This window comes from Ovis aries, chromosome 4 (genome assembly GCF_016772045.2).
Source record: "Ovis aries strain OAR_USU_Benz2616 breed Rambouillet chromosome 4, ARS-UI_Ramb_v3.0, whole genome shotgun sequence".
In the NCBI taxonomy this organism is placed as follows: Eukaryota; Metazoa; Chordata; class Mammalia; order Artiodactyla; family Bovidae; genus Ovis; species Ovis aries.
Window position 1 is genome coordinate 115,062,624 of NC_056057.1, and position 27,511 is coordinate 115,090,134.

At 47.3% G+C, this 27,511-nt stretch overlaps 1 protein-coding gene across 1 annotated transcript; it reads left to right on the forward strand.

Moving 5' to 3' along the window:
• Positions 1-290: 290 nt before the first annotated feature.
• AOC1 (amine oxidase copper containing 1) lies at positions 291-17,196 on the forward strand. The gene is made up of 5 exons (XM_027968999.2): positions 291-336; positions 12,445-14,027; positions 14,982-15,267; positions 15,646-15,778; positions 16,163-17,196. The coding sequence occupies exons 2-5, from the start codon at positions 12,449-12,451 to the stop codon at positions 16,430-16,432; spliced, it is 2,268 nt and encodes a 755-aa protein (XP_027824800.1). The 5' UTR covers positions 291-336; positions 12,445-12,448; the 3' UTR covers positions 16,433-17,196.
• The last annotated feature ends 10,315 nt before the right edge of the window (positions 17,197-27,511 follow it).

Sequence of the window (27,511 nt, forward strand, 5' to 3'; positions counted from 1 at the left end):
GCTGCTTCAGCAGGAAGAATGACAGGGAATTATCGATGGCATGGGTGTTTTGGGGAAAACAGAAGTGGACACAGCTGCTGAAGTGGTGAAAGACTGGGGAGTTTCCATACTCGGAACTTGGGGTAACAGGAGGCCGCTGGGCCACTGCCGCGAGAGACCCACACACTTCCTTGTGCGCCGCCCCTGCCCACTGCGGAGCTTCCTGAGCCGTAGGTCACCACCTTGGTCAGCACAAGCCTCACCCCGTCCCTCCCCCCGGGGCAAGGTCCAGCCATAAAGTTCAAGGAGTCAGAGACAAAGGCTGCAGCAGAGGTGAGCCCGGAGCTGGGCACACAGGTATGTTCTGGGCGGGGGAGGGTATTTGGGGAGAGCCAAGCAGGGGTGAACTGGGAAGGGGAGGGGGGCAGTGAGGGAAGATGGACATGGAGTAGGGGGTCAGCAGAAACAAAGACACAAGAGGTGGGGGGCCAAAGGGAGGGGTGAGAGCCCAGAAGGACCACTCCAAGGCACACACCACCCAGGGCTGAGACGGGACAGGTGCAGCCATCAGGTGGCCACTGTTCTCCAGGCGCTGGAGATGAGCCATGGGCAGGAGAGGGTATGCTTTGTATCTCCCAGCGTGGAGGTCTCACTCACCACTGAGTTCTCCCTTCTGCCACGGCTTCATTGCCATCGTCTACCTCACCCGCCGCCCATCTGGACACTGCAACCGAGGGTTGTACCGGGAAAGGTTAAATGAATGGCCAAGCTCAGGTTACAGGACAGCAGGTCTCTTCCACATCTCTCTCCTTAGCAGAGCAGAAGGCAATTTGGGGATAAGAACTGCGGATGAACATTCAGTTAACTATCAAGTTAAGAAGAAAAAGAGGAGGATTTTATTTGAGTTAAACCAAGGATTATAACCCAGGAAGCAGATTCTCAGAAAGCTCTGAGAACTCTTCTACTTGTTAGAAGTCGAACACAGTCATACATATCCTTAAGACAAAGGGATCATCCATCAAAATAATATATTTTACAAAAAGTTCACCAAAGATACATAGTCCAGGTAAGCACATATAAAGCAAGCTGCACATCACCACGGCCCCTACAGAGCCAGGGAAGAACAGTGATCTTTTAAGAGGTTATATCACTAGCATCAGAAGAAGGGGAAAATGGATCTTTCCGGTCCAGCGGGCACTCCCATCTTTGAGGAGCTCTGGTTAATGAGTAATGGAGATGCACCTGACACATCAGGGAGTTGAGGAGAGAGGGAAGAGGCAAAAAAAAAAAAAACCACACAGAGAGCAACTTCTATGTTTAATTTTTTCTTGTCCTGGTTTGAAATGCAAATTTTATCTCATCATCCCCACCCCCGCTTTGATCATTAATCTTCTGATAGAAAGCATTAGGTGAGCCAGTATTTGGTCCCCCAATACCATGGTGGTTGCTTACCTGCCCTGGATCTATCATGTTCCCCAGTGCCCCATCTTAATACCCCAGCTCTTTCTTACCTTTTAAGGGGTTAGGCCAGTAGAATGCTTGCCACAGGCTGACAGTCAACTCTAAGTGGTACAGTGGGACTTATGCCAATTTTGCTCTGTATGTGCACTGTGTGTGGTCACTATTTTATATCAAATAATAGATATGATCAATAGCCATTCGAGCATCATTATTTTAGGTGGAGTTTTGAACACACATAGAGAGGCACAAGGCTTCCCTGATGGCTCAGCAGGTAAAGAATCCGCCTGAAATGCAGGAGCCGCAGGAGACTCAGGTTCGATGCCTGGGTCAGAAAGATCCCCTGCAGAAGGAAATAGCAACCCACTCCAGTATTCTTGCCTGGAAAATCCCAAGGACAGAGGAGCCTGGCAGGCTGAAGTCCATGGGGTCACAAAGAATTGGACACAACTGAGTGACTAACCATACACATGTCTATTGAAACTATTTTATCGGGTCTAACCCATATTTGTGTGGTGGGGTCAAAATTTCCCCTTTTTGTTGCCTAATCTGCCTCTCTTCTTTAGTGGTGATTTTTTGAGCCCATAGAAATAAATTTTTCATTGAGTTTGCAGGGTTAATAGAGAGCAGTGGACATTCTGGAGGCTGGACAGGATGAATATTTAAAGCTGCCCATTTGGCTGCAACATCAGCAAGTTGATTTCCTTCAGCCTCCCCAGTGCCAAATTTGAAATGCTCTGTTGTTTTCATAATTGCTGTTTTGGCAGTTGTATCATGATTAATCCATTTATCCATTAATCCATTATCGCAATCCATGGGGTCACAAAGTGTTAGACACAACTGAGCGACTGAGCTGAACTGATCTTGATTAATGACTCTTCAACCTGTTTTCTATTTTTTGTATAAGATGTCGTGATGAGGTTTAAAACCTCATTGCTTTCATAGCATTCCAAAGTTCTGTGCCACTCAAAAAGCATACCAAACATCAGTATAAATATTTGTTACCTTGTCTTTAGCTAGCTGACAAGCTAGAGTTAAGGCAGTTAATTTGGCTTGTGGTGCTGACTTTGTTTCTGGTAAATAAGAGTTTTCAATTATGCCCATTGTGGATCTTGTTGCATATCTGGCTTGATAATGTCCCATCCATCCCATAAGTAGGACCTATCTGTAAATTAGATCAGCCTTATCAATAGGGGCTTCTTATAAGTCATTCCTGGGAGCAAGAAGATAAACCACTAACAAGATGTGATCATAGTTGCTTTCTTCCTGTGGTTCTGGAAGCGAAGTTGCAAGGTTAATGCTATTACATCAAATCAAGGTAGGATTGGGAAGAGAAAGCAACAACTTCTTAAAAAGTTAGCTGGCTTACAGAATTGTGCTGAGTGTGGCAGGAGTTTAGAAGAGACTCAAGCGAATGTGGGACGAGCAGTTAAAGGAGACCCTATTACTACGTCTTCAGCAGGCATACATGAGAGAGCTGTTTCTAAAACAACCCTCATACAAAGTGGAAGTCCTTTCGCTACCGAGTCTAACTTATTTAGGGAGCAGAAAACCTCCCTACAGGCATTTTTGAAAAGCATCAGATTAAGACCATAACCGTCTATAAATGACAAAAGACTTGAAAAGCATGGTTAAAGACCCGATCACAATGCAACTGTCAAGGAAATTTGTTGTGACATACAACATTTCAAGACAACAACTAGAAAGATGAGTAACAGCATACCAGGACGCTTCAAATGTTAGGAACTTCATATAATTTCTAGAACCTTTATATTAATAATATTTACCTATAAAATAGAGCTTTAGAAGATTTTTTGTTACTCATTTGACAATGTTGCCCATGCAATTTAATGTAACAAATAAGCCAAATTATTTTAATATCCCTCTTTGAGATGTTCAGGAGCCCTCTGAAGCATCCTAAAGTTAGCTACCAGTCAAAAGAATTTCATTTAAAGTTTGATTTGAGAAAGTTTGTCAAAGATATCAGAGGTTTTAAGTGTTTGACCAAGTAGGATCATAAGTAACTGTTAAACAATATTTATTCATAAACTATTAATAAACTGACAACAAAAGATTTCAAAGGCAAGTGTAGGAAGTTACTGGTAAAGAAATTTTATAATCTCTTACCAAAAGCAGAAGCAGATCAATATTTCAAAACAAAACTTTGTCCTCACAACAGAGAAAAAAGGTCTATTTTATATCATTTCATCTTTAATATTAAAATTCATTTATTTAATCTAATAAATCTTTACTAATCTAATCTTAGTGTTAACCATGCCTAAAACTCTTTGCTTAAGGTTCCCTTTTAAAAATTAATTTCTAGAAATATATGCCATTTCACAATCTTTCAATAAAGCACAAAATATATTTATTAACAGTTACAAATGCTAAGTCTCTCTGGAATAAGAGGTCAAAAGTAGCTAAAAACAAACAGACTTCTTTAGCAATTAATGTTAGTGTATTTTATCTTATTAACAATGATCTACATACTTCCCTGGTTGTCCAGTGGCTAGGACAGCATGCTCCCAATACGGGAGGCCCGAGTTTGATTCCTGATGAAGGGAACTAGATCTCACAAGCTGCCACTAAAGACCCCACATGCCATAACTAAAACCCAGTATAGCCAAATAAATAATTTTTTTTAATGATCTAGACATTCAAAGAATTTCTATCATTTAATTTAGCAGAACCCTGAAGTTTCAAGTCATCAGAAGTCTGGAGAAATTGTTCTTAGGATCAGTTCAGTTCAGTTCAGTCGCTCAGTCGTGTCCTACTCTTTGCGACCCCATGAATCACAGCACGCCAGGCCTCCCTGTCCATCACCAACTCCTGGAGTTCACCCAAACTCATGTGCATCGAGTCAGTGATGCCATCCAGCCATCTCATCCTCTGTCGTCCCCTTCTCCTCCTGCCCCCAATCCCTCCCAGCATCAGGGAGGGATCTAAAGTGACATTTAGAATGTTACATTTTCCAATGAGTCAGCTCTTCACATGAGGTGGCCAAAGTACTGGAGTTTCAGCCTCAGGATCAGTCTTTCCAATGAACACCCAGGACTGGTCTCCTTTAGGATGGACTGGTTGGATCTCCTTGCAGTCCAAGGGACTCTCAAGAGTCTTTACATTTAGAAATATTTGATTTGCAAGCACTTACCTTTAAGTCAAATAGAGCTCTTTTACAAATTAATTTTGATAACACTATACAGAGGTAGGGACATACCATATTTATAATGTTAGTTCAGTCACTCAGTTGTGTCCAACTCTTTGCAACCCCATGAATCGCAGCACGCCAGGCCTCCCTGTCCATCACCAACTCCCGGAGTTCACTCAGACTCATGTCCATCGAGTCCGTGATGCCATCCAGCCACCTCATCCTCGGTCGTCCCCCTTCTCCTCCTGCCCTCAATCCCTCCCAGCATCAGAGTCTTTTCCAATGAGCCAACTCTTCACATGAGGTGGCCAAAGTACTGAAGCTTCAGCTTCAGCATCATTCCTTCCAAAGAAATCCCAGGGTTGATCTCCTTCAGAATGGACTGGCTGGATCTCCTTGCAGTCCAAGGGACTCTCAAGAGTCTTCTCCAACACCACAGTTCAAACGCATCAATTCTTCACACTCAGCCTTCTTCACAGTCCAACTCTCACATCCATACATGACCACAGGAAAAACCATAGCCTTGACTAGACGGACCTTAGTCGGCAAAGTAATGTCTCTGCTTTTGAATATACTATCTAGGTTGGTCATAACTTTTCTTCCAAGGAGTAAGCGTCTTTTAATTTCATGGCTGCAGTCACCATCTGCAGTGATTTTGGAGCCCAAAAAAATAAAGTCTGACACTGTTTCTACTGTGTCCCCATCTATTTCCCATGAAGTGATGGGACTGGATGCCATGATCTTCGCTTTCTGAATGTTGAGCTTTAAGCCAACATTTTCACTCTCCACTTTCACTTTCCTCAAGAGGCTTTTTAGTTCCTCTTCACTTTCTGCCATAAGGGTGGTGTCATCTGCATATCTGAGGTTATTGATATTTCTCCCGGCAATTTTGATTCCAGCTTGTGTTTCTTCCAGCACAGCGTTTCTCATGATGTACTCTGCATAGAAGTTAAATAAGCAGGGTGACAATATACAGCCTTGACGTACTCCTTCTCCTATTTGGAACCAGTCTGTTGTTCCATGTCCAGTTCTCACTGTTTCTTCCTGACCTGCATACAGATTTCTCAAGAGGCAGGTTAGGTGGTCTGGTATTCCCATCTCTTTCAGAATTTTCCACAGTTTATTGTGATCCACACAGTCAAAGGCTTTGGCATAATCAATAAAGCAGAAATTGATGTTTTTCTTGAACTCTCTTGCTTTTTCCATGATCCAGCGGATGTTGGCAATTTGATCTCTGGTTCCTCTGCCTTTTTTAAAACCAGCTTCAACATCAGGGAGTTCATGGTTCACGTATTGCTGAAGCCTGGCTTGGAGAATTTTGAGCATTACTTTGCTAGCATGTGAGATGAGCGCAATTGTGCGGTAGTTTGAGCATTCTTTGGCATTGCCTTTCTTTGGGATTGGAATGAAAACTGACCTTTTCCAGTCCTGTGGCCACTGCTGAGTTTTCCAAATTGGCTGGCATATTGAGTGCAGCACTTTCACAGCATCATCTTTCAGGATTTGAAACAGCTCAACTGGAATTCCATCACCTCCACTAGCTTTGTTCGTAGTGATGCTTTCTAAGGCCCACTTGACTTCACATTCCAGGATGTCTGGCTCTAGATTAGTGATCACATCATCATGATTATCTGGGTGGTGAGGATCATTTTTGTACAGTTCTTCTGTGTATTCTTGCCACCTCTTCTTAATATCTTCTGCTTCTGTTAGGTCCATACCATTTCCGTCATTTATCGAGCCCATCTTTGCATGAAATGTTCCCTTGGTATCTCTAATTTTCTTGAAGAGATCTCTAGTCTTTTCCAATCTGTTGTTTTCCTCTATTTCTTTACACTGATCGCTAAAGAAGGCTTTCTTATCTCTTCTTGCTATTCTTTGGAACTCTGCATTCAGATGCTTATATCTTTCCTTTTCTCCTTTGCTTTTCACTTCTCTTCTTTTCACAGCTATTTGTAAGGCCTCCCCAGACAGCCATTTTGCTTTTTTGCATTTCTTTTCCATGGGGATGGTCTTGATCCCTGTCTCCTGTACAATGTCACGAACCTCATTCCATAGTTCATCAGGCACTCTATCTATCAGATCTAGGCCCTTAAATCTATTTCTCACTTCCACTGTATAATCATAAGGGATTTGATTGAGGTCATACCTGAATGGTGTAGCGGTTTTCCCTACTTTCTTCAATTTCAGTCTGAATTTGGTAATAAGGAGTTCATGATCTGAGCCACAGTCAGCTCCTGGTCTTGTTTTTGTTGACTGTATAGAGCTTCTCCATCTTTGGCTGCAAAGAATATAATTAATCTGATTTCGGTGTTGACCATCTGGTGATGTCCATGTATAGAGTCTTCTCTTGTGTTGTTGGAAGAGGGTGTTTGCTATGACCAGTACATTTTCTTGGCAAAACTCTATTAGTCTTTGCCCTGCTTCATTCCGCATTCCAAGGCCAAATTTGCCTGTTACTTCAGGTGTTTCCTGACTTCCTACTTTTGCATTCCAGTCCCCTATAATGAAAAGGACTTCCCTGGTGGCTCAGAGGTTAAAATGTCTGCCTGGAATGCAGGAGACCAGGGTTCAGTCCCTGGGTTGGGAAGATCCCCTGGAGAAGGAAATGGCAACCCACTCCAGTACTCTTGCCTGGAGAATCCCATGGAGGGAGGAGCCTGGTAGGCTACAGTCCATGGGGTCGCAAAGGACATCTTTTTTGGGTGTTAGTTCTAAAAGGTCTTGTAGGTCTTCATAAAACCATTCAACTTCAGTTTCTTCAGCATTTCTGGTTGGGGCATAGACTTGGATAACTGTGATATTGAATGGTTTGCCTTGGAGACGAACAGAGATCATTCTGTCGTTTTCGAGACTGCATCCAAGTACTTCATTTTGGATTCTTTTGTTGACCATGATGGCTACTCCATTTCTTCTGAGGGATTCCTGCCCGCAGTAGTAGATAGAATGGTCATCTGAGTTAAATTCACCCATTCCAGTCCATTTTAGTTCGCTGATTCCTAGAATGTCGACGTTCACCCTTGCCATCTCTTGTTTGACCACTTCCAATTTGCCTTGATTCATGGACCAGACATTCCAGGTTCCTATGCAATATTGCTTTTTACAGCATCGGATCTTACTTCGGTCACCAGTCACATCCACAACTGGGTATTGTTTTTGCTTTGGCTCCATCCCTTCATTCTTTCTGGAGTTATTTCTCCACTGATCTCCAGTAGCATATTGGGCACCTAATGACCTGGGGAGTTCCTCTTTTGGTATTCTATCATTTTGCCTTTTCATACTGTTCATGGGGTTCTCAAGGCAAGAATACTGAAGTGGCTTGTCATTCCCTTCTCCAGTGGACCACATTCTGTCAGACCTCCCCACCATGACCTGCCCATCTTGGGTTGCCCCGTAGGCATTGCTTGGTTTCATTGAGTTAGACAAGGCTGTGGTCCTAGTGTGATTAGACTGACTAGTTTTCTGTGAGTATGGTTTCAGTGTGTCTGCCCTCTGATGCCCTCTTTCAACACCTACCATCTTACTTGGGTTTCTCTTACCTTGGGCATGGGGTATCTCTTCACGGCTGCTCCAGCAAAACACAGCTGCTGCTCCTTACGGTGGATGAAGGGTATCTCCTCACTGCCCCAGTTCCTGACCTTCAACGTGGGATAGCTCCTCTAGGCCCTCCTGCAGCCACCGCTCCTCGTGTTGCTCCTCCCGGCCGCTGGCCGTGGCCTCGGGCGTGAGTGGCTCCTCCCAGCTGCCACCCCTGGCCTCGGGTTCGGGGTGGCTCCTCAGGGTCACCACCCCTGGCCTCGGGCACGAGGTGGCTTCTCCCGGGAGCCCCTGACCTCGGATGCGGGGTGTCTCCTCCTGGCCGCCACCGACCTCCGACGAAGAGTAGCTCTTCTCAGCCACTGCCCCTGACCTCGGACGCGGGGTAGCTCCTCTCGGCCGTTCCTGCGCCGTCGCAGCCTGGCACTTTAGGCCGCTGCCCCGACCTCGGACGTGGGGTAGCTCATTTTGGCCGCGATTAGTGCGGCAGCTCAGCGCCGTTGCCACCTGTGCATATTTATAATGTACACACCAACAAATATATCCAGACAGACACAGATATAGATGTCATAAGTTTCCCACTTGAGTTTTTAAAAGCCTCTTTCCTTTTTCTTTCCTCTTTTCAGTTTTAAGGTCTATTAATTGAGCTAAGGCTGTCGTCTCAGGTGATGTGAGCTATGTTTATGTTTCAAGGACATAGTATGAGTTATAACTTCCTTCAAGCATCCTCTGAGGAATATATTTATTCTCTCAGGGTCAGAATTTTGAAAAGGTCTTTTATCAAGCTGGCTTTTTCTAGAATGTCAACAAAGCTCCATGCTGGCCATTTAAGAGTGAAGATTAGTACCTGCAAGCACCAGCTTCGTTCCAATTACATGAATTCATGCTGCCTCTGTGTCTAGCTGCCCAAGGAGTTATCCCAGGTCAGTTTGACTCTCTTACATGTCTTGGTTCCTCCCTCTAACAGTCTAAAACTTCCCTGGGTGCTCGGAACTTGAGATGATCAGCCTTTGTTATGCCTGCCCAGCAAGCAGGATTTTTTTAATGATTATACTGAGACCCTCTGTGGGCTCACTACACATCACAAGGATAGATCCTCAAACACTTCCGATAGGTTCTCAGCGACCTGGAAGCACCTTGTGGCCGGAAGGAGCAGACGTCCTTTTCCCTTTGGAGTTGAGCAGGCTCAGTCTTCATTTCACTGGCAAACAAGTTTGTCCTGACCACATATACATAATCTTTCCAATTTAAGCCAAATCTTTAAGGATAGCCAACCTGGCTCATGCCAAAGTTTCCCCTGGGCCCCCGCTAAGAATATCCCCCAGGTCTCCTGCCTAGGAAATGTACAGTTACCCACTTTAGGACTCCGAGAAAAACAGAAAAGTCCCAAGAAAAATAGCTCGCGGGACTTCCCTGGTGGTCAGGTGGTTAAGACTCTGTGCCTCCCATGTAAGGGGCACAGGTTTGATCTATAGTCAGGGAATTAAAATCCCACATGCTGCATAGCACAGCCAAGAAAAGTTTTTTCTTAAAGAAAAATAGGTCCAGTAAAATTCAGGACATCATTTAAAGCAATGATGTCTGGATATCAGGAGACCTCACCAAAGCACCTGAAGAATACCAAAAACTGGGTGAGACTCAAAGAGCCTGTGCAGGTACTGAGCTTCAGTTTAGGGTGGTCTCCAGGTGCCTCTGATAGACTGCCAACTGTGCCAAGAAAATGTCGATGAAAATTCAATTAACTACCAAGTTAAGAAGAAAAAGGGGGGATTTGAATTGAGTTAAACAGAGGATTATAGCCCTGGAAGCAGACTCTCAGAAAGCTCTGAGAACTGTTCCATTTGTTGGAAGTTGAAGGCATGGTCTTATACATTTTCAAGACAAAGGGACCATACATCAAAATAATATATTGATATTTTACATTAAGTTCACCAAAGATACATAGTCCAGGTAAGCACATATAAAGCAAGCTGCAAGTCACCATGGCCCCTATAGAGCTGGGAAAGAACAGTGATCTTCTAAGAGGTTACATTGCTGGCATCAGAAGAAGGAAAAAAATGGATCTTTACTGTCCAGCGGGCACCCCCATCTTTGAGGCACTCTGGTTAATGCATACTGCAGACACACATGGCACGTTAGGGAGCAGGGGCGGGAAGAGGCCCAAACAAACACAGAGAGGAAATTCTATGTTTAATTTTTTCTTGTCCTGCCTTAAAATACAAATTTAATTTCATCAGAGGTTAAGACGAAAGGGGCTTGGATACCAAAAAGGCATGGAGGAACATAAATGTATATTACCGAGCCAAAGAGCCAGTCTGAAAGGGCTGCACGCTGTATCACCCTGACGGCATGACATTCTGGAAAAGGCAAAACTATGGAGACAGTAAAGAGATCAGTGGTCAGGGAAGGAAGTGAAGGATGAAGAGCTGGAGTAGAGAGGATGTTGAGGGCCCTGAAACTGCTCTGTATGGTCCATAAAGATGGATGCAAGTCTTTACACATTTCTCAAAACCCACAGCATGTACAGCACCCAGAGTGAATCCTCATGTAAATTACTGGGTGACAATAATGTATCACTGTAGGGCCACAGATTGTAGCAAGGGTACCACTCTGGTGTGGGATGCTGTTAGTGGGCCAGGTTATGTGAGAGGGGAGAGGAGACAGGAGGCATACGGGATCTCTCTGTACATCTCTCTCACTTCTGCTATGAACTGAGAACTTTTTCAAGTCAAGTCTAGTTTAAAAAAGAAACTAGGCTGGACCAAAACGTAATAGTAGAACAAGACCTCACTGCTTATCTTTCTGCTCTGGATTCACTTAGCAACTCTGAGAGCTTCCCCACCCCTTCAGGCTGGAGAGAAGATCACATGAGTCCCCGAAACTCCCCACCAGGGATGGGAGGTCAAGACTGTAGTGTCAGCTCCAGAGAGACCCTGACCACAGTCTCCCCTCACAATGGAAGGGAAAAGGACATAATCTCGAATTGCCCCCTGGTATGATGACATCCTGAGGTGCCTTCCTCATGGCCTTGGCCTGAGGTCACAACTTCGCCCTTGGCCAAGTGGTCACAACAGTGGGGCATCATTGAAGAGGCCAAAGAAGTTTGGCAGGGCCAGCCACCCCATTCTCCCCCTCACCTGTGTGGACACAGGTCTACAACTGAACCAGTCAAATCACTCTACATGACTCATAAGTTTAAACATTCTGACACCAGAGAGTGTATCCTCATATCGTTCAGTCGTGTCCAACTCTTTGAGACCCCATGGACTGCAGCACGCCAGCTTCCCTGTCCTTCACCATCTCCCAGAGCTTGCTCAAACTCATGTCCATCGAGTCAGTGATGCCATCCAACCATCTCATCCTCTGTCATCCCCTTCTCCTCCTGCCCTCAGTCTTTCCCAGCTTCAGGGTCTTTTCCAATGAGTCAGCTCTTTGCATCAGATGGCTAAAGTATTGGAGCTTCAGCTTCAGCAGCAGTCCTTCCAATGAATATTCAGGGTTGATTTCCCTTTAGGACGGACAGGTTTGATCTTGATGTCCAGGGACTCTCAAGAGTCTTCTCCAGAACCACAGTGCAAAAGCATCAGTTCTTTGGCACTCAGCCATCTCTATGGTTCAACTCTCACATTCTTCATGACTACTGGAAAAAAAGATGAGTAGTTTGCATTTCTCAAGTGCTTCCTAGAAAGTAGGCTTTGTGCTAAACACTTTATCCTTATTGTCCAACTGATTTTTCCTAACAATTCCATAAGTAGGTACTTGCATTGTTATTTTCCATTTCCCTGTTGTGAGAATGGAGGCCCAGAGAGTTTAAGCAAGCTGCCCAAGGTCACACAGCTGGTCCTAGTGGTAGCGTGTATTAGCACTAGAACCATCGACTCTTTGAACTTCCACACTACATTTCAAATTTTACCCGTAAAAAAAAACATTGTGTTGTATCAAAAACACTGTGTTGACACAACACAGTTTTGCTGCCAACACCCATGGCACAGCCAGCACGCTGTAGCATTTGGGGGGAGAGGCACTGTGAGTATCTGAGTGACCTAAACCTGGAGAGATAGCGCTTCTGCCCCACAGAGATAAGGCACAGAGGAGGGGAGGAGTCTGCACAGGTAAGAGCATCCATGGGACTAAAGAGTTTACAGACCAGGAAGGTTACAGACCAGGGAGGAAAGAGCGGAATTCAAGTTGGAGGACTGCAAGCCAGGAGGTGAGTCCGAGGGAAAATCATGAGGTCAAGGGCCAGGGTAATCCAAGACCCAACCTGGGGGACACTCACTTCCTCCCACAAAACTGCTAAGCTCATCTCCTCTGCTGCATTCCAGAGCCATGGGGCGGGAGGCCCTGGCCCTCGGCTGGGCAGGCGCTGCCATCCTGGTGTTGCAGACGCTGGCGGCGGCAGAGGGCGCCTCGCGGACCCCCGGCGACAAGGGCAGGGTATTTGCGGACCTGAGTGCCCAAGAGCTCAAGGCCGTGCACAGCTTCCTCTGGTCCCAGAAGGAGCTGAGGCTGGAGCCGTCCAACACGCTGACCGTGGCCAAGAACTCCGTGTTCCTCATTGAGATGCTGCTGCCCAAGAAGCAACACGTGCTCAAGTTTCTGGATAAAGGCCACCGGCCTCCCGTTCGGGAGGCGCTAGCCGTCATCTTCTTCGGAGCCCAGGAGCAGCCCAACATCACCGAGTTTGCCGTGGGGCCGCTGCCAAGGCCCCGTTACCTCCGACACCTGCCGCCTAGGCCCAGGCACCAGGCCTCGTGGGCCTCCAGACCCATCTCCAAGGCAGAGTACGCCCTTCTGAGTCACACCCTGGAGGAGGCCACCAAGCCCCTGAGCGCGTTTTTCCGGCGCACCGTGGGCCCTGTGTTCGGAAACTGCTCCCAGCGGTGCCTGACTTTCACCGATGTGGCGCCCCGGGGGGTGGCCTCCGGCCAGCGCCGCTCTTGGTTCATCCTTCAGCGGCAAATCGAAGGCTACTTCCTGCATCCCACTGGGGTGGAGCTCCTGCTGGACCACGGAAGCCCGAACCCCCGGGACTGGACGGTGGAGCGGGTCTGGTACAATGGGAGGTTCTACCAGAGCCCCGAGGAGCTGGCTCAGAAGTACGACGACGGAGAGGTGGACGCGGTGATCTTGGAGGACCCGCTCGCCAAGGGCAAGGACAGAGCCAACCTGCCTGAGGCGGCCCTCTTCTCCTCCTACCAGTTACGTGGGGACTTGGGCGTCTCCAAGAGCGGCCCCCGCCTGGTGCAGCCCCAGGGCGCGCGCTACAGCCTGGATGGCCACACAGTGCGCTACGCGGGCTGGAGCTTCTCCTTCCGCCTGCGCTCATCCTCGGGGCTGCAAGTCCTGGACGTGCGCTTCGGTGGTGAGCGCATAGCCTACGAGGTGAGCGTGCAGGAGGCTGCGGCGCTGTACGGAGGACACACGCCGGCCGGCATGCAGACCAAGTACCTGGACTTGGGCTGGGGCTTGGGCAGCGTCACCCATGAGCTGGCCCCTGGCATCGATTGCCCGGAGACGGCCACCTTCGTGGACGCCCTCCACTACTACGATGACGACGGCCCCGTCCTCTACCCCCGGGCCCTCTGTCTCTTCGAGATGCCCACAGGGGTGCCCATCCGGCGGCACTTTGACTCCAGCTTCGACGGTGGCTTCAATTTCTATGCGGGGCTCAAGGGTCAGGCGCTGGTGCTAAGGACCACGTCGACTGTCTACAACTATGATTACATCTGGGACTTCATCTTCTACCCCAATGGGGTGATGGAGGCCAAGATGCATGCCACCGGCTATATCCATGCCACCTTCTACACTCCCGAGGGGCTGCGCCATGGGACCCGCCTGCACACACACCTCATTGGCAACATGCACACCCACCTCGTGCATTACCGCATAGACCTGGATGTGGCAGGTAGGACCCGGGCTTGGGACCACCCCCTGGCCAAATGTCTGCATCCCCATGGTAACTCAAACTCCTCGGAGATGATGCTGAGTCTCCCGTGGAGACATAATGTCAGGAAAGTTTACCCAGCCTGGAGGTGTAGGGCCTGCAGAAACCTGTGTGTCCCTGCAAAACGGTGACGTGAACAGTGCCAGGGGCTGCCCCTGCACTGACACCTTTGGAGGATGGACCCTGTGCAAAGGTGTGCACGCGGCAGGGGAGGGGATGATGCCTAGGTGTAAGACACATCCCTGCCTGGAGCTTTGAGTGGATGCAGTGTCATTGGGAATACTCCTTGTGTCTGTTGAATTAGTGGTGTCACCACAAAAGATTGGAGAATCTTTTCTCCAATGGAGTGGGAATGGCAACCCACTGCAGTATTCTTGCCTGGAGAATCCCATGGACAGAGAAGCCCGGCGGGCTACAGCCCATGGGGTCGCAGAGTTGGACACAACTGAGTGACTGAGCATGCGTGCCTTAAAAGATGGCATGGGTATAATGACAGGATTTGGCCTGATATCAAGTGCTATGTTAGAACAGGCCCCCAGGACCAGCTGGGCAGCTTCTCCTGCTCCCTCTTGTCTGCTCCTGACCCAGAGGGCATTGACATGGCCCCTCCCCCTGGGGAAAGGCCAGCTGCCTGTCTCTGGGACCACAGTTGCAGCAAACAGGCTCAGACGCCGCTCTCAAGAGGAACTACCCAGGGTCACGGTGGAGTCACTGCCGCTGCTGTGCCAACTCTGAGCTGTCTTCTGGTTCCTCAGCCCCTTCCCTCCACTGCCATCTGGCTCAGTGCCTGTCCCCAACATCCCCTTCAGTCCATGGTCTGCTGTTGGGTGTGGTCCCAGATGGAGGGCCCAAGGTGGAATGAGGAGGCTTCAGTTCCAGGTGCTTGACTCCAGCTCCTTCCCTGTATACCCGCAGGCACCAAGAATAGCTTCCAGACCCTGCAGATGAAGCTGGAAAACATCACAAACCCCTGGAGCCCAGGACACCGCCTGGTTCAGCCAGCTCTCCAGCAGATGCGGTATTCTCGGGAGCGCCAGGCGGCCTTCCGCTTCGGACAGACTTTGCCCAAATACCTGCTTTTTACTAGCCCTGAGCAGAACCCCTGGGGCCACCAGCGCAGCTACCGAGTGCAGATCCACTCCATGGCCGACCAAGTGCTGCCCCCAGGCTGGCAAGAGGAGCAGGCTGTCACCTGGGCCAGGTGAGGAAGGCCCAGGAGGCTGGCAAGGACTGGAGGCTCCTCTCTGTGTCTCTGTGTTCTCCTGTATCTGTGTGTGTCTGTGTTTCTGTCCATGAGATTCTGAATCTATCCAGTGCTATATCTTGGTGTGTGCCCGTGTGTGTGTGTGTGTGTGTGTGTGTGTGCGTGCATGCTCCTGGGTGTGTGGCTCTGTGTTTGGGGATGGAGTGTGCAGAACCCCTGCAGAGCCCCGGAGTGAGTCTGGCTAACTCCCAGGGGATGATCCTGCATATAGGGGAAGGCAGTAACTTTCCCCCTTAGTTGACCCTGGTGGTGTTCCCTGGGAGGGGCTGGGAGGCCCCTGACACCCAGAGTCACGCGGCTTCTCTGCCTGAACAGGTACCCCCTGGCAGTGACCAAATACCGGGAGTCAGAGAGATACAGCAGCAGCATATACAACCAGAACGACCCGTGGGACCCACCTATCGTCTTTGAGGAGTTTCTTCGCAACAATGAGAACATTGAAGATGAGGTACCAGCTCCGCCTTTTTCCAGCCCCACCCTGAGACAGATCCCTGTCCAGTCCCAGGATTCCTGCCAGGTCCCAGGATTCCTGCAGGTCCCAGGATCCCTGTCCAGTCCCAGGATTCCTGCCAGGTCCCAGGATCCCTGCAAGTCCCAGGATCCCTGTCCAGTCCCAGGATCCCTGCCAGGTCCCAGGATTCCTGCCAGGTCCCAGGACCCCTGTCCAGTCCCAGGATCCCTGCTGAGTCCCAGGAGGGCAAGGACCAGCTTACTGGGTGGAAAGCCAGCTCCGGGTTCACCAGATTTGCCCTTCCTTATACCTGGGGCTTGGGTGCAGGCTACCCCTTCCCCTCTGAGCCTCCTCAGCATGGCCCACCCCTCTTTCCCACAGGACCTGGTGGCCTGGGTCACAGTGGGCTTCCTGCACATCCCCCACGCAGAAGACATCCCCAACACAACCACGCCAGGGAACTCTGTGGGCTTCCTGCTCCGACCCTTCAACTTCTTCCCAGAGGACCCGTCCCTGGCGTCCAGAGACCTCGTAATCGTGCGACCTCTGGAAAATGGCTCCACCTACACCCAGAGCTGGATGCCTGAGGGAGAGGGGGACTGCTTGAAGCCGCCCTCTTTCAGCTACAATGGAACCTACAAGCTGGTGTGAAGGCCCCTGCCCCCAATTGAGTCCCACCTGAAGCCCAAGCACCCCACCTCCTCCAGGGATAGACAATAAACCCCTCTGGGGCAGCTTCCTGGGGGAGGCACAGTGGGTGAGGACACACCCCAGGCCAGGCATGTGGGACACACACAGATGAGAAACCCAAGGCCTTGGTCTCCACCCCAGAGAAGACCTCCATGCCTATGGCAAATGATAGTCACCAAAATACTAGGTTGGCCTGTGAGGTCAGTGTAAGGAATCTGAGGCTGATGGCTCCCTCCTGGGAGACTAGGGGTCACTGATGGGCATGCCAAGTGATGCAAGCACAGGAAGACACTGGAAAAATCCAGTGAAACTGCCGCCTCCTCTACCTTTTGATTTACTGATCCAGCTTCTTGGAGTTATCCTGGAGATCTACCTACAAACCCCAGAAAAAATAGATGTACATGGCAATTTACTGAAGGACTGTTTGTACTGGCAAAGTCTGGAAAAAAAGCCAAACCTCCATCTACAGGAGAGAGCCTATAGATCTTAATAAACCTTGCAATGCCCACACGATGCGATCGTAGGTGACTATGAAAGAAACGTATGTACAGGGATATTCACTGTCCTGATAGGGAAGAGCTTCAGGATGTGCTCAGAAAACAGGTATAGAACAATAGATGGCATGCTAATCTTTGTATAAGAAAAAAGAGAAATATACGTACTCATAAACATTCTTTAAAGATAACACATGATTCTAATAAAAGTAGTTACCCGTTGTCTCCGTCCATTTGAGCTGCTGAAATATTGGGTTAGCCGAAAAGTTTCGAGTTCTTCCGTAACATAGTACAGTACCACAGTCTGGGTGGCTTATCAACAACAAAAGTTTATTGCCTCCAGGTCTGGAGGATGGAAGTCCAAGATCAGGGTGTCAGCAAGGTCAAGTGAGAGCCCTCTTCTGGGTCAAAGACTTCTGACTTTTCACTGCATACTTCCATGGCAGAGGGGTAAGGGGTCTCCCTGGGGTCTCTTTTATAAGAACACTAATCCATTCATGAGGCTCCACCCTCATGACCTAAGCACCCCACAAAGGCCCACCTCCCAACACCATCACACTGGGCATCAGGCGGGACACAGACGTCCAAACCACAACACCTAAAGAGGTGGGGAGAAATGGGGTGAAAGAGACAGGATGGAGCAGGATTGATCAGGGGAACCTGTCTATTTTGGTGGTAGGTTTCTTTGAGAGCTTCTTCCTTTTTGGATGAAGAAAGCTTGAGGGGACCCAGGGTGGAGAGGGTGGAGTGATGTGCGGGAGAGGGCAGAGTGATGGGGGCAGGGTCTCCTCTCTCCCTCTGGGTGTTGAGGGAGCCTCTGAGTGTCCCACCCACAGTGCAGACCCAGACCAGTAGGTTCCCAGGTGCCATGACCTCCCACCCTGGTGCTATTTTGTTTCTCTTTTTTAATCATAAGAATGTATGGTGCTCAGTCACTCAGTCATGTCCAGTTCTTTGCTATCTCATGGACTGTAGCCCGCCCCCCCCCCCCCCCCCCCCGCACCCCCCCCCCGCCCCCGGCTCCTCTGTCCCTGGGATCCTCCAGGCAAGAATACTGGAGTGGGTTGTCATTTCCTTCTCCAGGGGATTTCCCAACCCAGGGATTGAACCCATAGCTTCTGCATCTCCTGAACTGGCTGGCAGATTCTTTATCACTGAGCCACCTGAGAAGCCCCTACTTAATAAAAGCGCTTCCCTGGTGGCTCAGAGGTTAAAGGGTCTGCCTGCAATGTGGGAGACCCAGGTTCGATCCCTGGGTTGGGAAGATCCCCTGGAGAAGGAAAATGGCAACCCACTCCAGTATTCTTGCCTGGAGAATCCCATGGATGGAGGAGCCTGGTGGGCTACAGTCCACGGGGTCGCAACGAGTTGGACATGACTGAGTGAGGCACAGTAAATTTTAGAAGGAAAAGAGAAGGAAGAAGGAAGTGACTCTTATTGCTGATTACTGGGATATAGCAGCTGGCCAGGATGAACGGAGGCGCCAGATTCACCCCGCCCCCACATCCTAACCTCCTGGTGACCTGTGAATATAGTCACTTAACCCAGCCAAATGAAGGCGTTCAGCGGGTGTGATTAAGGTAAGGCTCCTGAGATGGCAAATTCTCTTAGGTTATCCAGGTGGGTTCAATATAATCACAAGGATTTCTCCAGGTAAACCTTCTATACATTGCTGTTGGATTGGGGGGGGGGGTGGATTTTTTCCTTAACGAGAGAGGCAGGGGTCAGATAGGAGGCTGGCTCTAAAGTCAGAGGAGGAACAGTAAGCTGGGGATGTCGGTGGAAAAGGCGAGGAGATGGATTGTCCCTGAGAGCCGTCGTTAGCAACACAGCTGTGTAGACTCTAGGCTGTAAGAGAGTAAACATGTTGTTTGAAGTCACTAAGCTTGTGGCTTATTTATAGCAGCAATAGGAACTAATACAATGGGTGTGGAGGTCCATCTGGGGGACTGTGGGCTGAAGAAAGCTGAACAAGTGGATCCTCCTCTGCGCCCCACCCTAGCTTTGTGTCCCTGACCTCTGCTCAGAGTTTAGTCACTCGGGCCAGTCCAGTTCCAGGATCTGCCCGCAGGGAACCGGGGCACACCGGGGCAGGGGGCCGAGTCCTGGGTCTTCGACTGGTCCTACCTCAGCTACAAAAGCTGTGTTCTCTGTTCATTATTTCACATTAGTAAGAGGATGAGATGGTTAGATGGCATCACCGACTCCATGGGCATGAGTTTGGGTAAACTCTGGGAGTTGGTGATGGACAGGGAAGGTTGCAAAGAGTCAGATACGACTGAGCAACTGAACTGAATGGAACAGAACTGCCTCCATGGACTTGAACTTGAGCAAACTCCAGGAGATAGTGAAGGACAGGGAAGCCTAGCGTGCTGCAGTCCCTGGGGTCGCAAAGAGTCGGACACGACTGAGCGACTGAACAGCAATAGTAACATTTGGGTGGTGGAGCTGCGGACGATTTGTCTTCTGTAATCCTCACAGTGCCTCCACTTTGTGAATTATTTATAAAAAAAAAAAAAGCCAATTAAACCAAAAAACCAGCATTTGCTGCTAAATGTTCCATCTTATCAGACGTGGAACCTTGGGATAATGGTGAGACAGACAGGGCAAAACTAAAGGGGTGCGTCAGCAGCGTTTTTTCTTGCAAGCTTTTATTCAAGGTCACCGATCCACCGTGAGTTTTAGACCTCGTTGAAGGCAGCCACATCCACAGACAGCACGCATCCATCAAAAGCAGTGATCTGCTCCTCCAGCATACCTGTTCCAACTCTATCGTCCTCAGCTGCACATTGTGTGAAGTTTTTCAGTTCCACCCCCCACTGGAACTGGTTTAGAAGAGCCCCAGGCCAAGGCAAGCATTCCTCAGCTCGAATGCTTCTGACGCACTCCTCGAGAGTTGCCATATCTGTCTCATCACCCCCAAGGTTTCACGTCTAATAAGATGAAAGACGTGGCAGCAAGCGCTGGTTTTCTTTATCCCTTTCTTCTGACGGGATGTTAAGTATATAGATTCCAACCTTTCCCCCCAAACAGAAGATCATGACTGGTTGAAGGGGCTCAGGTGAGAGCAGGTTAGAAACCAGAGGACAGGGGGCTCCTTTACAGGCATTTTGTTGTGTGGGGGGACTGTTGTCTCCCCACCCACACCGGGGGCTGCTTGAAGGCCAAAACCCCTCCCTCCTCTGCGTCTTCGCAGCAGGTCTGATCGTGTTGTGCATTCGGTGGAACTTCAGTGCTTGTTGAGTGACTAAGTGACCAACAGCCCAGGAAACGCACATCCCAGATTATGCCTACTCCTCACATCTTCCTTTCCCCGACCCTGTCAAGTTTCTGTCCCTTGGCCCTAATGATAATCTTGGCCATCCCCTGGCTACGACAGCACGGCCTCCCTCACCTGACTCTCACCCCCTGAAAATAGCCCCAACCTCCCCAGGGCCGTCGTCACTTCCCACTCTTGCAGCTCCCAGATCCCTGGTGGTCCCTGCAGGCAGCCACTCTCCAACCTCCTCCCCTTCTCATCCCTTCTCAGCATGTCTCTGCTTGCCCCTCCTTGTTCTAAGCATGACGCAAACTCCAGATGTGTCAGGCCAGGGATACAAAGACGAGGAAAGCTCAGTCCCCATCCTCGAGACATCCACCCATGGCCGTGCTGGGGAGACAAGCAGGCCAGAGAGACGTGCAGCCTGCGGGGTGCTGTCACATGCTATAATGAGAGCTAGGCTTCTCTCCGCTGGGCATCTTCTTGTTTTATAAAGACTGAAGTCTGCTCTGACTCTAGAGCTGCAAATGGCCCCCTAAAGTGTCATCCTAGCATGACCTTTGTGAACAGTTGTCAACAGTCCATTGTTTGACCCCGACTCTCAAGTACACAGCATCCCTGAGCCAGGTAGGCCAGCCCCACCCTGGCAGACGATTTCTCCTTGAACAGCACGTACATACTCGGGGCCACTGCACTCATTTGCAGGTCTTCTCCAGGTGGGAGGCACTTCACTCTGGAGGACCTGGGTTCAATCCCTGGTCAGGGAACTAAAAAAATTTTAAAGGACACTGAAAACATATCAAGTAATCATAATATATGAATCTTACCAGGATCCTAATTTGAGCAAAGAAAATCAAAATGTTTATGAGACAATTAGGAAATGTGAACACTCTGGATATTTAATGATATTAAGAAATTACTATTGGCCACTTGACGCAAGGAGCCAACTCATTGGACCTGATGCTAGGAAAGATTGAGGGCAGGAGGAGAAGGAGGATGAAGTGATTGGATGGCATCAGTGACTCAATGGATATGAATCTGAGCAAACTCTGGGAAACAGTGAAGGACAGGGAAGCCTGATGTGCCGTAGTCCATGGGGTCACGAAGAGTCAGACACGACTGAGTGACTGAACAACAGCAACAAAGAAATTATTATAAATTATTTAGGAGTGATAACAGTATTGTGATTATGTTTTAGTAAGAATTCCCTGTCTTGGTGTTACTGAAAGGTACTCATAGGGGATCCGCCTGCTCGCCACTCAAAAGCCAATAAGTGGGCCAGGTTGGTGGAAAAGAAAGTTTGCTTTATTTCAGGTGCTGGCAACTGCAGGGGCGGGTGGTGGACATCTGTCCAAAGGCTGACTCCCCACCCACCCCCACTGCCAACAAGCAAGGGGTGAGAAAGTTTACAGGCAGAGTCGGGGGTGGGCAACATCCAGAAACAGCACCGTCATCTCTAACAGTCATCTTCAGATTGGTCATCAGTGGTCTGACTAGCATTACCTTGGTTGTTTTAAGACAGTTAATTAATCTTCTGGAGAAGGAAATGGCAACCCACTCCAGGATTCTTGCCTGGAGAATTCCAAGGACAGAGGAGCCTGGCGGGCTACAATCCATAGGGTCGCAAGAGTCAGACACGATTGAGCAACTAAAGAGAGAGAGAAAGTGAATCTTTAGTTCCAGGGTGCACTTGTTCCCATTTCTCTGTGGTCAGTTCTCAGAACTGTGGCAGTCATCATGGAGTTAACTTCTCCCCTGGGGTTTTGGTATCTTTTGCTTTACATACCAAAATGCTTCACTTATCATTTTTACATATCACAGTTTTTAGCCCTTGAAAGTTTTAACAAAACCAAGAAACAAGTAATGAAAATGTTACACTGGCATTTTCTGATTGGCAAACTTAAGAACATATTTCATAACCTCAAAAACTATGTACTTTTTATAGCACAATTTTTATTCAGTGGTACAATATATATGCTTAATAAACCCAAACATCTTTAGTTTCCCTCTTGGGCTTACAAGGAGACAAAAGTAGGTAAATTTAAATTTGTTCAATCTGGAAGTATAAAATGGAGCATAACCATATGGTCCTTGACACCCCGCAACCCCTCCCCCCCACCCCCGCCGTGTCCTCTGCCTGCCTTTTGCCCTTTGAAAACTTCAGTCAAAGAATAAGTTTAATCAGAGAAGTGAGAAATGCTGAAACAAAGGAAAACAGTCAAAGGAGACTGAATAATGATGATGTAGTCACTAGGCAGTCAAGGACCTTCAGTTCTTTCTCAAGGGCTGTAGATAGTATTCTGAGCCATATCCTATTGAGCTGTTGTATAAATACTAAAACCCCAGGTGGAGAAGTTAACTACAGGACTTGAGCTGCCACAATTCCGAGAACTGACCCCAAAAAAACGGGAACAAGTGCACCCCGGAACTCAATATTAACTAACTGTCCTAAAACAACCAAGATGATGCTAGGCAAACCACTGATGACCAATTTGAAGATGACTGTTACAGATGACTGTACTGTTTCTGGATGTTGCCCCCCTCAACTCCCTATAAATGCTCTCACCCACTGCTTATAAGTTAAATAAGCAGAGTGACAATATACAGCCTTGATATACCCCTTTCCCAATTTGGAACCAGTCTGTTGTTCCTTGTCCAGTTCTTGTCATTTGTTGACCTGCATACAGATTTCTCAGGAGGCAGGTAAGGTGGTCTGGTATTCCCATCTCTTGAAGAATTTTCCAGAGTTTGTTTTGATCCACACAATCAAAGGCTTTGGCATAGTTAATAAAGCAGAAGTAGATTTTTTTCTGGAACTCTCTTGCTTTTGCTTTTTTGATGATCCAACAGATGTTGGCAAATGTGATCTCTGGTTCCTCTGCCTTTTCAAAATTCAGCTTGAACATCTGGAAGCTCATGGTTCACGTACTGTTAAAGCCTGGCTTGGAGAACTTTGAGCATTACTTTGCTAGTATGTGAGATGAGTGCAATTGTGCAGTAGTTTGAACATTCTTTGGCATTGCCTTTCTTTGGGATTGGAATGAAAACTGACTTTTTCCAGTCCTGTGGCCACTGCTGAGTTTTCCAAATTTGCTGGCATATTGAATGCAGCACTTTAACAGCATCATATTTTAGGATTTGAAATAGCTCAACTGGAATTCCATCACCGTATATTGTCACCCTGCTTATTTAACTTATATGCAGAGTACATCATGCAAAACACCAGGCTGGATGAAGCGCAAGCTGGAATCAAGATTGCCGGAAGAAATATCAATAACCTCAGTATGCAGATGATACCACCTTTATGGCAGAAGACAAAGAAGAACTAAAGAGCCTCTTGATGAAAGTGAAAGAGGAGAGTGAAAAAGCTGGCTTAAAACTCAAACATTCAGAAAACTAAGATCATGGCATCTGGTCCCATCACTTCATGGGAAATAGACGGGGGAACAATAGAAACAGTGAGAGACTTTATTTTGGGGGGCTCCAAAATCACTGCAGATGGTGACTGCAACCATGAAATTAAAAGACACTTGCTCCTTGGAAGAAAAGCTATTACCAACCTAAGCAGAATATTTAAAAGCAGAGACATTACTTTGTTGATAAAGGTCCGTCTAGTAAAAGCTATGGCTTTTCCAGTAGTCATGTATGGATGTGAGAGTTGGACTATAAAGAAAGTTGAGCACCAAAGAATTGATACTTTTGAACTGTGGTGCGGGAGAAGACTCTTGAGAGTCCCTTGGATTGCAAAGAGATCAAACCAGTCCATCCTAAAGGAAATCAGTCCTGAATATTCATTGGAAGGACTGATGCTGAAGCTGAAACTCCAATGCTTTGGCCACATGATGTGAAGAACTGACTCACTGGAAAAGACCCTGATGCTGGGGAAGATTGAAGGCAGGAGGAGAAGGGTATGACAGAGGATGAGATGGTTGGATGGTATCACCGACTCAATGGACATGAGTTTGAGCAAGCTTCACAAGTTGGTGATGGACAGGGAAGCCTGACATGCTGCAGTTTATGGGGTCAAAAAGAGTTGGATAAGACTGAGCAACTGAACCTAACTGATTCCCTGCTTGTTGGAGAGGGAAGCGTGTCTGCCTTTAGACAGATGTCTGCCGCCCTCCCCTCAAGTTGCCAGCATCTAAAATAAAGCAACCTTTCCTTTCCACCAACCTGGCCTGTTTACTGGCTCTTGAGTGGCGAGTAGCTGGACCCCCAACACATACCTTTCAGTAACAAGTACTTATATTTTTTTAAGGCCAATTAAATAGAGTTCCTTCACTAATTAACCTTGGAGATATTATCCAAATACGAAAATACATATTGAGACATATAAACATCAGACAAACAGAGATCTCATTGTTTTATCTTTTTACATTTCATGAATTAGGCATTGTAATTAAGCTTATCACTTTATGGATAATAATCAGAATAGCCAAATTACACACTCAGTTTTAAAAGGCTTTCCTTTTTTTTTTTTTTTTTCTTTTTCCTTAGCTTGAAGTTTTACAATTAACCAAAAGCTAGAGTTCCAGGCAATGTGGACTGTGTTTGTATTTCAAGGACATGATAAGTGTTAACTTCAAGTTTTTTCCTAGGCATATTTTTGGTTTCTCAAGGTCTGAAAAAAGTGTTTTATCAAGTTAGATTTCCCTAACTGCATATGCAAAAAGAACCAGTATTTTGAATTTCAAGCCTTTCATCTTAACCAATCTTCTCTGGAGTCTGAAGAATACTACAGCCATACATTATCCAAAAAATTATTTCTTTTTTAATCATAAATTCACAACTAAAATTTTTAATGAGTTGAACCTGAATTTCCCATTTTACATAAGGCAACAGAGTACCAATTATATAAACGGAAATACTCTCAAACACCAAACGACAGATCTATCATAAACCCTCTCCAAAGGTTACCAGTAAGTAGTCCCAAACACTTCCCTGACACAAATGGTCCTCAGCGGTAGTCAAATACCAGAAGCACTTGGCAAAATACCCAAATGACACCCGGTGCTCACAAATGGTCCTCAACAGTAGTCAGATGTCAGAACCCATTGACAAGAATGCCCAAAAGCGCTTCATGCTCACAAACGGTCCTTAATGGCAGACAGACATCAGAACCATTGGCAAAAGTGCCCAAATAGCAATCAGTGCTCACAAATGATCCTCAACATCAAACACAGGTCAGAACCAACTAGCACGAATGCCCAAATAGCACTAGCACTCAGAAATGGGAAGGCTGCCCATGTGCACACCTGTGGACTTACCCAGTCTTGGAGGTCGGCACTCACCCCAAATGCAAGTTTCCATTCCACCAAGAAAAGTGCAAATTGGCAGCCAGTGCCGAGCAGGGGACAAACAGGGAGGATCCTCAAAACAAATAGTTTCAGTAGCTGGTAAGAACGTCCCCCAGATCCCCTACCTGGGGCTGGCTAGCTCCGAGCAGCAGGCTAATACAGTATCATAGCCATAGTTTTCCCCTGGAAGACCCAGGAGAGCCAGGTGTCATGAAAGCACAGAAGCCAGCAGTAGCCAGCCCCATATTGGGCCTCAAAATCTGTTACCAAAAGGTATGCTTGGGGGGGTCCGGCTGCTTGCCACTCAAAAGCCAATAAGTAGGCCGAGCTGGTAGAAAGGAAAGTTTGCTTTATTTCAGATGCCAGCAATTGGGAGGAGGCTGGTGGACATCTGTCCAAAGGCCAACTCCCCCCCTCCAACAAGCAGGGGGTGAGAGGTTTTGTAGACAGAGTCGGGGGGGGCGGTTACATGTAGAAACAGCAGAGTCATCTGTAACAGTCATCTTCAAATTGGTCATCAGTGGTCTGCCTAGCATCATCTTGGTTGTTTCAGGACAGTTAGTTAATCTAAAGTGCCGGCGTGCACTTGTTCCCATTTCTTTGCAGTCATTTCTCGGAATTGTGGCAGCTCAGGTCCTGGGTGCAGTCTGATCATCGTGTAGTTAATTTCTCCACCTAGGGTTTTGGTATCTGTAAGACAGCTCACAGGATATGGCTCAGAATATTACCTACAGCCCGTGAGAAAGAACTAAAGATCCTTGACCATGCTTAGTGACTACATTATTATTATTTAGTCTCCTTTGACTGTTTTCCTTTGTTTCAGCATTTCTCACTTCTCTGATTAAACTTATTCTTTGACTAAAGTTTTAGGCAAAAGGCAAGCAGAGGACATGATGGGGGGCAGGGGGGAGGGTGGGCAAGGACCATATATACGGTCCTGCTCCCTTTCACTGAGACTTCCCTGGAGGTCCAGTGGTTAAGACTGCTTCCACGGCAGGGGGCACAGGTTCGATCCCTGGCCAGGGAACTTAAGGTCGTGAATGCCGTGTGGTGTGACCAAAAAAAATTTATAGTTAAGAATTCCTTATCTTTTGTAGATAGACTCTAACGTATTTACTAATAAAATGATACGGATGTTTGTCACTGACTTCAAAATAATCCAGTAGAAGGGATGTGGAAGGCTTTGTGGGGTATAAATGAAATGAGAGTAAACCATGAGTTGTGGACGCTAGATGACAGATTCAGGAGGGTTGGTTTTATTCTTTTCCCTCCTTCTGTATATGCTTGAAAGAGGATGATACATCTTGATAAAAGAAGCAATAGACGAAGAAGACACGATATATGTGCGCCTAGCAAGACTGTCTCCCGTGCAAGACGCAAACAGTGCAGACGTCTCAGAAACTGATAGGTCAAGCAGAAGAAAAATAACAGAGATATAGGTTATCTGAATAATATATTTAATAAGTTCAAACTTATGTATAAACCTCTAGACTCTATTTGAAAGTTTCTAAGAGGGGAATTCTTAAAAGCGCTCATTGCAAGGAAGAAAAAAAAACGTTTATAAATATGTGAGGTGATGTATGTTAACTGGGTTTGTTGTGGTGATCATTTTGCAACACATCATATATCAAATCATTATGGTGTACACCTAAAACTAACCCAACGTTATATGTCAATTGTATCTCATAAAACGAGTGAAATTTTCAAATAGAAAATAAAGTATATGGCATGAACAAATATGTGACAGGAATATTTCACCTAGTCTCAACCTTCTACATTCAAGAGCTGAGTCAAGAGAACAAAACACTGCATCGAAGTCATTCAGAAATTACTGTTTTCCTAAAAAATAATAATAATAATAATAACAAAGACCGGGCCAAAGGAAAGAAAGAAAAATCATAATTTTGAAATCTGTGGCGCCGAATAACCGTATTTTATAAGAATACCTACGAAAGCAAGGATATGTGTCAACTTGAAATAGAAGGAGGGC